We start from the raw sequence: 14689 nt of genomic DNA, 5'->3' as shown, positions 1-14689 counted from the left end.
CACTAATACGATGCATCGCAAAAATCCGGCATTTCTATTGCAGGCTACATAGAGTAGCCTACAATAGAAAGTATAGAATGACAGGCTGGAGCCTCACAAGGCTCCCGGCTGCCATAAAAATGCACACAGGCCCCGAATCTTGCTCCGGGTGCCTGCGATTGCCGGTAAAATGGCACCTCAGTTAAAGCTGGCAGACACCATTATTGTGCTGGGAAAGGGTGGGGTGGAGTGCTGGGGGGGGGGGCGGGGGGGTGCTGGGGTAGGGGGGCTTCTGGATGTCTGGCTGGAGGACTGTTTTTTCCCACCCACTTGCAATTCTTGCACTTGGGGGTTAATAGGAGCACTACAGACTGTAATGCTCCAATTAACCCCCAAGTGAAAGAATTACAAGGTGGGTGGGAAAAAAAAAAAAAAAAAGTCCTCAAGCCCAAGGAAGGGTCAGACAGACATCAAAAAGCCCCCCCCCCCCCCCCCCAAATCATCATAAATCTAGTATTTATCCCCTACCCTTGGATACTTTAAAAAAAAAACACTATTTCTTCTGCAGAAGCTTACCTGATTCTGCTTTTCAGCATGCGCAGTGGTCTTGTGAGACCGCGTAGGACGCAGGCACACGTCGGGTACGGACCTGATTACGTGGCCACATCACCCAGCGTGTGGGGAGGAGGGGGCGGAGAGGAGCGGCGCAGGCAGGGAGACCTGCTCTCTGCAAAGGGTGACGGGCGGCCGCTGGAGCAGCGCTGCGTCCAGCAGGGCCGCCCCAATCCACTGCTCACTTTCCCTGTCGAGACTGACACTAAGCCAGTCCAGTACAATTTGTCCTGGACTGGCTTAGGTCAAAAAAATTGACATGCCTGATATACAGCATTCGGCCAGTCAACGCTGGTTCCCATGAAACAAAGCATTTTTCCCCATAGACTTTGATGGGGTTCAATATTTGTTCAAGTAGTCGAATATTGAGGGGCTATTTGAAATGAATATCGAATCTAATATTTTACTATTCGCTCATCTCTAGTTGTAATGTTAAAGTAAGACACCGGCACAAGTTTCACATGTAAGTCATGATTTTATTTATATTTTTTCTGTTTGGGATATCAAAAACCCTCACAAAATAAAGGTGATTTACTGAAAACCGCTGTCCCTCTGGATGATCAGATCTACGGCTCCGAGGCTTGTGTCGGACTTAGCGTTATCAAATGTTAAAAAGGAACATAAAAACAAACATGCAGACACATGTACATTTTGTATTTCCTCCCTTCAGTGGTCAGAGTGAACCATGGAGGGAAGCACTGCCTAATAGTTAAATATACTTATAAATAACGTGTAAGGGAGTGCTTCTGTAGTATCCCGAAAGGGAAGCTACCTGCAAATGTATCTAGGCTCATCCAGAGAGCATGGAAATTCTACCTCGACGTAGCTCCTGTCCTATGATCTGGGTAGGGGGAGAACAGAGGGAGGCAAAATAGAAGCTTTGCTGGTTATGAATTTCAAAACAAATATATAGGTATAGGTAAGGCAGAGTTTCCTGGATATCCCTTGGTGGTTGCAAACAAAAGGGAGAAAAGCTTAAGCCTCCAGTTCCAGACCCAAGCCGAGTTTGTGGCCACCTTGGTTTATGCTCTTGCCATCTACCAATGCAGATAGAGTCAGTTTCACACCTGAGGAAATGAGCAAATAGACAAATGTAATCCAACAGTTAAAAGATATAAAGTGTCCATTACACACATGCAATGACCGAATTGAGAACTGAATGTAAAAATTAGGTGTTCTTAGCATGGCATGCTAAGGCCTAGAAGTTTAAAGCCACTGCTGGAAGAAGACCCGTTCCTGAAGAAGATGGAGGTGTCGCTGGAGAGTTCTCTCGCAGCATTAGGGACACCCCCAGTACTGTTTGAGTGCCGGGGCCTGCCCCCAGTGCTGTGAGAGAACTCATTTGCATACCAGCGAAACCTACACTACATGCAAACCTGTTCTGGGCGCTCGATTTTACTCCTTTTTAGGGAGAAAGTGTCATGTGGCTGCGTGACCCATGTGACCTCTGAGGCCCAAAGACCTCAGCGGTCCCTGACATCAGTCAGAATCACAAAGACAATACTGTGTAAGCGGCCATTTTCTTGTGGCCCCTGTGCATGCACAGTCAGCTTTGCCCTAGAAGTTTGAAGCCAACCCCCAGAAGAGGACATGTCAAGACCCAGTTCCTGAAGAAGACGGAGACGGCGCTGGAGAGTTCTCTCGCAGCATTGGGGATGTCTCCAGTGCTACGAGAGAACTCATTTGCATACTGGCGAAAACTGGGATTTCTACGGAACGGCAGCGCGGAGAAGACATCTAAAAGGTAGGAGAAGAATAGACTTTCTTAGGCTATTCCTATGTGTTAGTGACAAATAAAAATGCGATTTTAATGATAGGATCCCTTTAAGAGGAAGGTATTACAAGCCCATTCACTTCAATGGAACAGAACTATAATACGAGACGACTCTTGGCCAGGTATTGCGAACAAGAGACAAACTCAAAGCTGCATTAGCGGCAAATATAAATTCCCATTCTGGCACTCACCTGGCCTCAGTTTCTGGGTGTAACCTACTCCAACAAGGCTTGCATTGTTCACCTTTGCCTAAATAAACACATTTTAGATATTAGATGCAGAATGGTCAAAATACAGTTTTATACACACACACACATATATATATATATATATATATATATATATATATATATAATTTTACATTCTACAAAATAGCAGCATGAACAAGGCTCAGATCTGAACTTCTTTCATATGTAGTGCAGAAAAACAAGAGCGTGTCTTCTCACCATCGCTATTATGTCACACACTTGAATATATTATGACATCCAGTCACTAAATATTCTGGGCAGAGGGCCAGTGGAGTCAGCGTTATTGGCATTCACATACGGCGAACACGTGCGAGTAGCTACAACAGCATTGGTCGTCCATAAAATACAGCCATGATTCAGTACTCACAGAGATGGAAGCATTGGAGTCCAACTGGTATTTAGCAGCAATGCCAAAGCGGGTACTGTTGTTGCCAGATGTCCAGGCAAGGTTTACTGCCGTCTCCAATTTATCACTAACTTTCTGATAGATGGAGCCAGCAAATTCAGATCCATCATTGCTGAGGAGAGAAAGTACAAGCCAGAAGTCAGTAGGTCATCCACTTGCATGCATTTATTATTATTCTACATCAGTTTTCTTTAGTAACAAATTACCAGTGTAAAAATGGAGAGTTGGCCGTGCAGATATGAGACTGCTCCATTTGTCTATATGGTACTGCTGGAGACAGTGGAAGTCCTATAGGAATTACAAGGCTGGGAGGTGCTAGTATGGGTGGGTGGAAAAGACAGATTTGTGCCCCATCCTATAGATTAAGGATTTATGGGAAAATCCTTCATAGTAGAATGAGTCAAATAATTTACAATTAGAGAAAGGCCTAAGGTCATCCATAGTGCCACAGCAACCACTAGGCGGCGCCTCATCAGTGAAGCTTCCCTCCGCTTGATAAGCACCTGACTAGACAGTCCCATAAGAAATAAAGAGACGGCCGTATATCAACAAAACATTACTTAACAACCATGACATATACTCACACGTTGGTGTGGAGCTGGAAGTCTCCCGTCTTGTAACCGACTGCAAAGTTATTCTTGGTCAACTTGGATTTGGCACTATCGAAGGTCATCTGATAACCGGCGAGCCAGCCCTCATAACCCACAACAGCAGAGCCATGGATGGCAGGACCGGCAAAATCGAAGTCCACATCACAGCCAAGGTTGACGTACTCCCGCTTGTAGGCAGCTTTAACCTTGCCGCTCTTCTTACTGAATAATTGAAAAAAATGCATGAAAAAAAAAAATTCTGTAAAAAACAACTTCCATAAAAACAGCACGTCAGTAATAAGGCCATTTATAGGAATATAGGTGTGAGATTTGTAGGAGATGAGCGAGTAGTATTCGATCGAATACCTCCCCGCTGTAAGTATTTGTGTAAGCTGACGAACACCAAGGGGTTAAGCGCATTGAATACTACTCGCTCATCTCTATTAGGGCTCGTTCACACAGGGGGCGGTGGGGCGGATTTTGACCATACTTTGACTCGGGGAGCCAAGTCAAAATATGGTCAAAACCCGCCTGCCACAATGTTGCGATTTCCCCCACCCCGGAGTCAGCTCAAATCAATGGGTCAACGCCATAGCGGAAAAAAGAACGCTAGTGTTCTCCATAGACCACCATTGTAAAGGGGCTGATTATGACGTGGATTCCGCTGTCAAAATCCGCCCTTTTGGCCCCGTGTAAACTAGCCCTTAAAGAGGAATAGTTCAGAAAGTCACAAGGAGTGAATCCTAAATATAAGATTAGTACAAAATAACACCATTCAAAACTGCCCTGGAAATGACATTTTACATGACCCCACTGTGCAGAGAGCGAGGACCTGAGGACCCCTACCCAGGCGCCTTCCTTGCAGAGGCCTCCATCTGGGATCACGTGTATCAGGATACAGGACCATAAAAAGGAAATCTCCGCTCCGACTCAGCACCTATTATTGCAGCTTATTCCTGCTCAGCCGCTTACTATCATCTCTGTATGAAAATCAGCTTTCTGCTAAGAAACTAGCAATATACAAGATAGCCCTGGACATATTTGGGTTTCCTATAAAATACATATACTTTATCTAAAGCAATGAAACTTTACAAATTATAATCTGTATAATAGACGACTACGTACCCTGTGTTTGGTGAAAATGTTGTGTCAAATGTCAGCTTCAGGCCTTTAGCGAGCTGTGGAAAAAAAAAAAAATTATTAAGTAACATATATGCAGATTGTGGCATAAACAATAGAAACTTACACGTGAAACAGATGAATAGCAAAATAAGATTTTTTAGAACTCATTACAGTTTACTAATATAAGTCACTAATATACTTAAAGGGATCTGTGTAAGCGGCCATTTTTGTCGTGGCTAGCGAGCATGCGCAGTTGGCTCTGCTCGAGGCCTAGAAGTTAGAAGCCACCGCCAGAAGAAGACACAGTGAAGACCTCATTCCAGAAGAAGATGGAGAGTTCTCTTGCAGCATCGGGGATGCCCCCAGTGCTGTTTGAGTGCTGGGGACCACCCCCAGTGCTGCGAGAGAGCTCATTTACATACCAACAAAAACCGGATTTTCAAGCGAATGGCGACGCAAAGACAAGAATAACCTTACTTAATGCTATTCCTATGTGTTAATGAGAAAAATTGTGATTGAATGATAGGATCCCTTCAGTTCTATTCTAACTAATATTTAATAATATAAATCACTATCTTTATTTCCTATTCCCTGGCTTTAAGTGACCTGAATATGTTTAGAAGCCTCTCTATTCACTAAAAAGTAAGGAGGGAAGCGATGCTGCGATCTCTTACATTTACAGAAATGGTTCAGAGGGGAGAAAGGCCTCAAATATCTGCAGCAAATATACACCCGGGGCCACCGAGGGATGAGGTTTTTACCAATAATCCGCAGGTACTGTCACATTCTGCATAACCCGTGATATGGAAGGATAGGACAAAACTAAAATGACAAGCAGGACTCTTACCTGGTCTTCAATGGTAATTTCTGTCCCCAAAGTGTTATCTGTGTTCCATTTCTCTGTGAAAGTCAGTCCATACTCTCCCCACTTGTATTTGGTCTCTAAGCTGCCGTTCACTTTCCCAGAGTCTGTGTTTGATGAGCCAGATGTTGTAAATTCCTGCAAAATAGGTAAAAAAAAAATTAAAAGAAACAAGTCAGCCAGAGCAAGCAAAAAATATAAAATATAGTAACAATAATAAATAAATTATAATTATATATATATATATATTCTCATCTATCCATTATATAAAGAAATATGATATATATATATATATATATATATATATTTTTTTTTTAAATATTATTATTACAGCTGGTGCACGTGTGACTAGTGTCCCATTCAAGTCTATGGTGCTGCTAAAACAGCGATCTCTAACCACGCCATAGATGTAAATGTGCGAACAGTAAATCATTCCCCCCCCAACGCTCAGCCCTCAAAGTATTCAGAGGGAACCATTGGGCCTCCAATCCTCCTGATCTCTGGGGTTTTGATACCCGGCAGTCTACCACCTATCCCCCATCTTATGTAGGTCCTTATCCGCCCATTCAACTCTGAATAATAAGCGGGTTCTTTAGAGAAAAAAAAACAAAAAACATACAAGCATTCCCTAAATTGCTCAAATAATATGAAAATATACTTTGCTTCTATAATACCAGTACACTTACCACTCCGCTTGCAGACTTGGTCTTCACATCGAGTTTCACCAGTCCAAAACCTGAATAAAGGCAGAATATGAAGACAAAGGATTAACAAAGATGTCCACGAAATAAAGTAAATTCACCATGAAGGTGACACCCGGTCCCTAAAGAGGTGATCTAGGGACTGTTAGCTTACTTACCTGTCCTGGGTTGTTTCAACTGATGGACTAAGAGTTTGCGGCCACGTCACAACCCGAGTCCTATAATCCGAAGCAGCCTGCAGGGTCACAGCACCACCGCCTACCCCAATCTGATATAAGTACCTGCAGGCTGCCTCAGATACGTGACCCAGGGCTCATGATACGGACGGAAACTCTCAGTCCACCCGCTGCAACAAGTAAGTGAACCCTCTCCAGACAAGCCCTTTAATGTTTCTGCTATAGCAGGTGCCAGGTATACACCATAGACAGCGCCGTCACCTTAGCTATAATACACCAGTCATGGTTCTAAGCTATTGGAATCAGGCATTGCAGTCTTACCATATCCCTTGCTAAAGATGTCTCTAGAAGATTTGCCAAGGTCAGCATAAGATGGTGGGACAGCCATTTTTACCTTAAAGAAAAAAAAAAATCCATCAGCCAGAAGATACTAATCTCACAGAAGAGCTTTCCATAGTGATGACACTGGGCGGAATATACACCATGAAATACAAGAGATAATGTGACAATTCAGCAGCCTGAGCTGTTTATTCACAGTCAGTTCATTTTTTTTACCAGATTTTGAAAAGAAAAAAAGTCAAAACCACACAAAATTAAAAAAAATATCCACGATTTAGTCACCCTGAACACTACGTTATCCATGGAACAGCTTTACAGGGGCACGGGTATGGCCTTAATATTTGTTTTGAGGGATCGGATATCAGGCTGCTCGAGATATTCGATTCCAATCAAACACCACGTGGCAAATGCACTAAAAATTCATATCCCCTCCCACCTTCCCTGGTGCTTTTCTTGCACCAATAACTGTGCAGGGGAGGTGGGACAGGAACTACGACAACGGAGACATCGAAAAAAAAATTGGAAAAAGTACTTGGCTAGCTAAATCAGGTGACCTCCACTTTATACAAATGGTGGATTTAATATCCGGGTCATATGAGACTGAACTATGAGTGAGAACGGGATAGATGTACAGGCAGGGATAGCTGGGGATTACCTTTATTTAGGTGGGAATGTTACACAGCATTTTGGGGCTCTATTTCGTCAGGATCCCTGTCAACTTGCAATATGCACGAGCTGACCTTTTCCTATAGGAATGCATTGACCAGCGTTGATTGGCCGAATGCCATACAGAGTACAGCATTCGGCCAATCAACACTGGTTCTGCCGGAGGAGGCGGAGTCTAAGATCGGTCCACAGCAGTCTCCATTATGGTCCGATCTCAGATGTAGCAGCGTTGAGCGCACAGTACTACTACATCTCAGGTGTAGCAGACTTCAGCGCACGGCCAGCTCTGCTGCATCTCAGGTGTAGCAGTGCTGTGTCAACTCTGCTATACCTGAGATCGGACCACAATGGAGACTGCTGTGGACCAATCTTAGACTCTGCCTCCTCCAGCAGAACCAGCGTTGATTGGCCGAATACTGTACTCTGTATGGCATTCGGCCAATCAATGCTGGTCAATGCATTCCTATGGGAAAAAGTCAGCTCCCGCATTATTAGTGGCGTAATACAGTGACTTCGGTGTGTTAGATGCCCCCAGGCATGCTTCCCCTGCTGTCCCAGTTGCATTCCAGAGGTGTTGTCCTCATTTCCTGGGGTGTCATAGTGGACTTGGTGACCTTCCTGAGTCAAAGAGTGGGATCCCCTGAAACAAAGCTTTTTTTTTCCCCATAGACTATAATGGGGTTCGATATTTGTTCGAATATTGTGCGGCTATTTGAAACGAATATAGAATATTTCACTGTTCACTCATCTTTATAGCTAACCTTTCATCACACAAAATCACCAGTACCATGAAGTCTGCAGAAAGCTGTAGACCAGGGGTAGGGAACGTACGGCCAAAGGTTGCTGACCCCTGCTGTAGACTGACCTGTGATGTGGATCAGAATCCAGAGTAATCCTGCACCTACTGGTGCATCGTAGGTTTTTTTTCCCCCACTGAACTCTCTTTTGGATGTATCCTGAAGCCGGTTTCACACAAGCAGAACATGGGAGCATTGCTAGAGTCCTTGATTTGGTTAGTTGAGGTCATTAGCTCTATAGTCAGGCCAGGCCTTGCACCCACATTATGCAAAAATGTGCATAAAACCAACTCAAATACAAAGAAACAAGAAAAGAAACGTATACTGATCAATGTAACTGTGCACTGACTGCTGGGGTCGGGTAACCTGGGGCTCAACTGCCATTGTGACTTTATATTGGGGGGGGAGGGGGGAACACTTCCCACAGACTCATTATTATGGACATCACGAGTTACCTGGACTAGAAACAATCTTTGCCGCACTAACATTCGCCGTTCTATAACATTGGCTGTGTAATAGGCTCGGCCATTACACGGCACACACTCACTGCTGCTCTGGTGACAATATTTGGTTATTTCCTGCATATTTTCCTCATCACTCATGTAACACACCCCGTCTGAGGAGGAGACTGCTAAAAATGAAGAACTTCTAATAAAGGGTGTGAAAACTGCATTCCCAAGAAAGCGTGCAGCCGTGCGGTGACAGATCCGTGTCACTTAATATTCTGAGGCTAGCGCAGCCTTTACCCTGACTTGGCCTGGGCCTTGCTGGGGAATATTTGCTGCCCATCCAGGCACAGCATGAATTTAATGAGAGATGTCAGAATGAGGCCTGACCACCCCCAGCCCCCGCCACTGATGCAACACCCGGTAACAGAGCCCAAAGGAGAAAACAAAAGTGCTCTCAACTCCAAAGCAGCGGGGTCACATCTGTCACGTCATGTCCAGAGCAAGACGCAGGGGCTGTACATGGAAAAGGGAGGGGGGGGGGGGGAATCCACCACTCACAAGGTCACCGGGTTCACACTAACCCCAATGTCTCCATCCAGTCTTATTAATCTATTATTGATTATGGTAATGTCAGTGGGACACGTGATATTATGTGATTGATTACGATACATGATATTATGTGATAACCCTCCGCCACGTCCCGGCACTATAAGGTCATATAAGACCTGACACGCTGCTAAGGTCACACACGGACATGTCCTATATATAGCATCGGCTACAAGGGTATGCAGGCGCAGAGAGGGGGCTGCCATCTTTGCAGCGTGCACACATCCGTACAGGAAATCAACTCATTTCCTAAGAAGAATTCCAAGGATACCCTGCAGCGGTGCACAAGTATATAGCTGCGACCCTGACCAACACAGAAATCCACACTACATGCCTGCCTATCCGCTGGAGAACTACTGATCCCAGCAGGGATAATAGGAATAGAGTCCCAATGTGACATCAAGTAGAAGGGCTGAGGCTGCAGTGCAATGTGGGAACACCTGGATTACAAAGGGAGCAAACGCAACCCTTACTGCAGTGTATCAGTCACTATTCACACCACACATACCGCCTCTGCAGACGTAGGAAGGCCATGGCCGTCCAATGACATCCCCTTCCTATGTGAGGAGTTCCCAGCATTGCCTGCAGGCCTCCGCTCCTGTAATCCCTGCACTAGATGCCGCTGCCCTCTCCTCTGAGGTCAGGGATTGTCAGTGACCCACATAGAGCCGGCTCAGAGGCTACAGCAAAATGCCGGCCCGGCTATTACCTGCGCTGAGTGTGGAGCGGCCTGTCCTGTCCGGAGCGTGCGGCTGGAGGGCGAAGTGAAGGAGACACAGAGCCTGTCACTAGCCAGCCCCGCCCACTCCTCCACGCCCCAGCCCGCCCATTGCTGCCCACTGCGCTGCCTGCACCGCTCAACGGCATACCGAGCAGAGACGCCGCGTCCTTGTTAACGCTTCGCTTTTTGTCTATTTAGGACACGAGTGTCAGAATGTCTTCATCACCAGAAGTATTTGCTAAACTACATACGGCCTATTATTTCCAGCAGGCATATAAAGGGCAGCCTACCCGGACAAGGGGCCTTGTAAGGGCGGGAATGAAGCCGGGAGAATAGCTGGGCGGGTTCTGACGTGTTCTATGTGACCTTATGTCAGTTGGGCAGCAGGTGGCGCTCTAGAATATTCCTGAGTCCACACCCCTGTAGGTTGCCCGGGTTACATTGCGCTGGTTAGTGTTTAAAAGTCTATTCACACACACACAGTTTTAGAAACCAGAAGTCAGGTGTGGATAATGAGAAGGCGTCTGTGTCTCATTCATTAAAATCCTCAAAAACCGCACGAATAAACGTGAACAAAACCTGCTTGTGTGAATATACCCTTATACATAGAGGATAATGTAACACTAGCTGCAGCGGTGCTAGAACTGTCTGCCTGCCCTTCCCCACCTGTCAGCCATTCATTGGTCACTTGGCTGACTAGTATGTGAGCTCTGTACTCACTGCTCCACCTCCTAGTCCTCTGCCTGAGCCATAGCCATGGTGTGGTTGATAGGGTTCAGCCATCAGGATTGGATTCCGATCGGCAATCGAGCAAATTTCACGATCAGGATCGGATGGAAAATGATCGGAAATCGAATTTTAAAATCGATCCTGAAATCTCAAGATCAGCTCAACCCTAGTTACTTTGTTTATGGAGTAGGGTTGAGCCGATCTTGAGATTTCAGGATCAATTTTAAAATCCGATTTCCGATCATCTTCCATCCGATCATGAAATTTACTCGATCGCCAATCGGAATCCGATCTTTTCTGATCCCGATCACTGAAGCCTATGGTTGAGTCTAGTCCTGGCTACAGAACACACTGTCACAGGCTACAACTTTATCCTTGTCTTTTTCAGTGATACAAAGGGATTTATTTTTATATCATTTTTTTTATTTCAAAATTTAAAATATATATATATAATTTTTTTTTTTTTTTCAGATAAAAATAAAGGCGAGTAAAAAGTTCTCTTTAATAGCACAATGTACTACAAAAAAAATTAAGCCATTCCCTCTCAATCACAAAGACTGGGCTAGAAGCTGTGATGTGGATGCGCAAAATCCGCTCCAAAAATTCTCTCCCCCGGCTAGTCGCTTCTGGATACTGGTGCACTGACGCACAGAGTTTTCCGGCATCCAGTCATGGCATACCGCTCCAGATTAAGCCCAAATGAACGGGCCTAGTCAGGAGGGAGTCTTGCACCGCGGAATCTGCGTCAAGAAAGGGCATCCAGTCACAGCTAGCCGTTTTTTGGACCGGATTCTGAGGCAGCCTCTGCGTCAAAATCCCATCACAAAAAAACTCCTGTGTGATCTTACCCTAAGGCTCCGTTCCCACAGAGTAACGCGCCGCTCATTCTGACATGTAAACACGAGTCAGAGTGAGGCGTCTCAAAACAGATCCCTTTGACTTCAATGGGTGCCGGCTTACGCGCGCTACACATTGAACTCAATGGGAGGCTTTTTTACCTATTGCTTTCAATGTCATACGCGCGTAAGCCGGCACCCATTGAAGTCAATGGGATCTGTTTTGAAGCGCCGCGCTCTGACACGTGTTTTCGTGTCAGAATGAGCGGCGTGTTACTCCGTGGGAACGGAGCCTAAGGCTCCAGGTTGCAGGCAGCAGCAAAAAAGCACTGTGGGAACAAGCACAGCAGCAATGCAGGTTTCCTCTGCAAAATTTTTTCTTCCATTATACGTATAGGGAAACCGCCAGCAATTCTATAAGTAAAATTGACATGTTGCAATTTCCAAAACTGCTAAAAATTTGCTAGAATCCCATCCACTTTGCAAGAACTGAAACATTTTTGTTGCAATTTTCTGAAAGCCATAGCTATTTTTTTCATTTTTCCATAATTTAAAGTTGTGTAAGGCTAGGTTCACATCTGCGTTTGGGTTTCTGTTAGGGGGTACGCTTGGGGACCCCCCGACCAGAAACCAAATTCGCATAAAATAGTTACTTTATGAAACCCATGGACCCCATAAACTATAATGGGGTCCGTGTGGTTTCCACCCTAAGGCCCCACGGGATGTCCCGTAGCAGTAAAGCGCTGCCGGAAAAACCGCAACAGCAACACATTGTGGTTCTTCCCGCAGCGCTTTAGACAGAGGCTCATAGAGGCTTCCTCTGCAGACTGTTTCAATTATATCTATGGGGAAACCGCACCGGTTTTGGAAATCATGGCATGTCCACACTGCGGTTTTTACGGCAAAATGGGCATGGGATTCGCTAGAATCCCATCGCTTTGCCCTGACTGTAAAACACCACGATTTTTTCCATTTACGTCCCGTGTGGCCCCGGCCTCAAACGCTTTAAATAAAAATCAATTCAATGTCACTGAATGGGGTTGTTTTGGTAGCACGCACATACAAGTCTTGTATGCAACATATACTGCAGCGTGCAAAAAAATCCAAAGGCTGAAGACACATATCGCAAAAACTTTGCTGACACCGCAGACACCTACAGCAGTGATTGCTCAGCGGTAAGGCTGCATTCCCACAGAGTAACGCGCCGCTCATTCTGACACGTAAACACGCTGTAAAACAGAATCCCATTGATTTCAACATGTAGCGCGTGTAAGACGGCACCCATTGAAGTCAATGGGATTCTGTTTTACAGCGCTCACTCTGACACGTGTTGATGTGTCAGAATGAGCGGCACGTTACTCCGTGGGAACGCAGCCTAAGCCTGCATGTTTTCTCTTTTCAGTCTCCCCACAGCTGAACTCCGTGGGTAACGCACATTTCAGTGCCAGATAAGGGTGAATAGGCAAACTGGATTCTTGTTCCATTTTTAGAATTTGGAAACACTGAACAGTAACTTATACCATAACAGGATCACACTAGAGAAACCCGGCTAAGAACCAGTAAACGCCGACTCCTAAGGGTACAGCCTTAGAGGTCACCAAGGTTATTGCTTCGTGAAACTTGGACAAGGCCAGCTGCAGTAGTAAGATCTGCTGTAAGGAGCGCAGCATTCTGCTGTTGTACATGGGGAATGATGGGCTGAAGTGAAGGATAGTCCAGGATCTTTCATTTTCCCCAATTAGCGGAGATTCCTCTGGACATTCCTTGAGCCTGACAGACTGTGAACCGCTCCCGTCTGATGTCGGAATCTGTGCCTTTGTACAGTTATCAAGTTTATTCCAAGCTTGAAAATCTGAAACTTCCCATCTGAATACACAGAAGTTGTGCTGTGTGATCTGGTATTACTGAGAATACTAGATAATAAAGAAAAATTCATAATTTTACTATAATCTGTGATACATCATGCCATCCACCAAAATTGGCAAAATCTGTGTGACTGACAAGGCATCTGCGGGATTAAAGGGGCTCTATCAACAAACTGATGCCGTATGAGCCTCACATATGCCGGAATAGCCTTTAAAAAGACTATTTAGACACCGTTAACCTTATTTTAACAACCCCCCCCCCCCGTTTTAAACTAATACCCTAAAAACCAATATGAAAATTATACTTACCGTGCACGCTGGGCGGTTCTTGCACACCTTCGGTCCCGCCTTCCGCTGGTGTCTTCTTCCAGCAACGTCCTCCCGAGCTTGCTCTTCCCCGCCTCCATCTTCTTATCTACCTGCGGGCTGTGTTCAAATCCCGCGCTACTGCGCACGCTCCGACGCCATTTTTGTTAATGGAAGTTCGGAGTGCCCGCAGGAAGATAAGAAGATGGAGGCGGGGAAGAGCAAGCCCGGGAGGACGTCACTGGAAGGCATATGTGGGGCTCATTTTGCTGATAGAGCTCCTTTAAGTGCCAGCGACTGTCGCGCTATTCACATGTGGTATACAGACGCCCCATTCTCGTGACCAATGGGGATCCCAGCGGTGGGATCGGGACACAGCGCCCCCTTTAAACAATTGAGCGCTACATATCAAATAGAATAAAACGACAGGAGAAATGAAGGAAGTCAGTTTTCGGTTTAATACTTTCCACAGAAATGTAAACAATACACACATCCCATGTTCAATTTTTCGGTAACGGAATACAGTCCTGCGTTATAGTCAGTAGTAACATGGTGTGAAATGAAGAAGAACCTAAAGCAAATACTGTCAGGAAAATAAAGGTAAAGTGTAAACCGTTTCCATCATTCTTTACTAACAAGCAAATCAAGAGGCCTGATCTGGTAGGAACATGCAGGCAACGCGATACCGCACATAAATCTGGGCACCAAAACAAGGGCCTCATCCATTAGGGTGCATGCACACTATGTAACGCCGGGCGTGTATGAGAGCCGTACACGCCGGCATTACGGCAGACTGCCGAACACTTCCCATTCACTTCAATGGGAGCGCTCGTAACAGCGGCGTTTACGAGCGCTCCCATTGAAGTGAATGGGAAGTGTTCGGCAGTCTGCCGTAATGCCGGCGT

The 14689-nt window shown here is 45.5% G+C and overlaps 1 protein-coding gene across 1 annotated transcript; it reads right to left on the bottom strand.

Moving 5' to 3' along the window:
- Positions 1–1046: 1046 nt before the first annotated feature.
- VDAC2 (voltage dependent anion channel 2) lies at positions 1047–10133 on the bottom strand. The gene is made up of 9 exons (XM_075257979.1): positions 10037–10133; positions 6792–6864; positions 6280–6329; positions 5579–5731; positions 4735–4787; positions 3604–3831; positions 2981–3131; positions 2557–2614; positions 1047–1658 (listed from the first exon to the last, which is right to left on the bottom strand). Exons 2-9 carry the CDS (start codon positions 6856–6858, stop codon positions 1567–1569), a joined length of 852 nt encoding a protein of 283 aa, XP_075114080.1. The 5' UTR covers positions 6859–6864; positions 10037–10133; the 3' UTR covers positions 1047–1566.
- Between the last annotated feature and the right edge of the window lie 4556 nt (positions 10134–14689).

The sequence above is a fragment of the Leptodactylus fuscus genome, chromosome 10, assembly GCF_031893055.1.
Source record: "Leptodactylus fuscus isolate aLepFus1 chromosome 10, aLepFus1.hap2, whole genome shotgun sequence".
Lineage (NCBI taxonomy): Eukaryota > Metazoa > Chordata > Amphibia > Anura > Leptodactylidae > Leptodactylus > Leptodactylus fuscus.
Note: the sequence above shows the minus strand (reverse complement) of the source record. Positions and strands in the feature narration are given on the sequence as shown.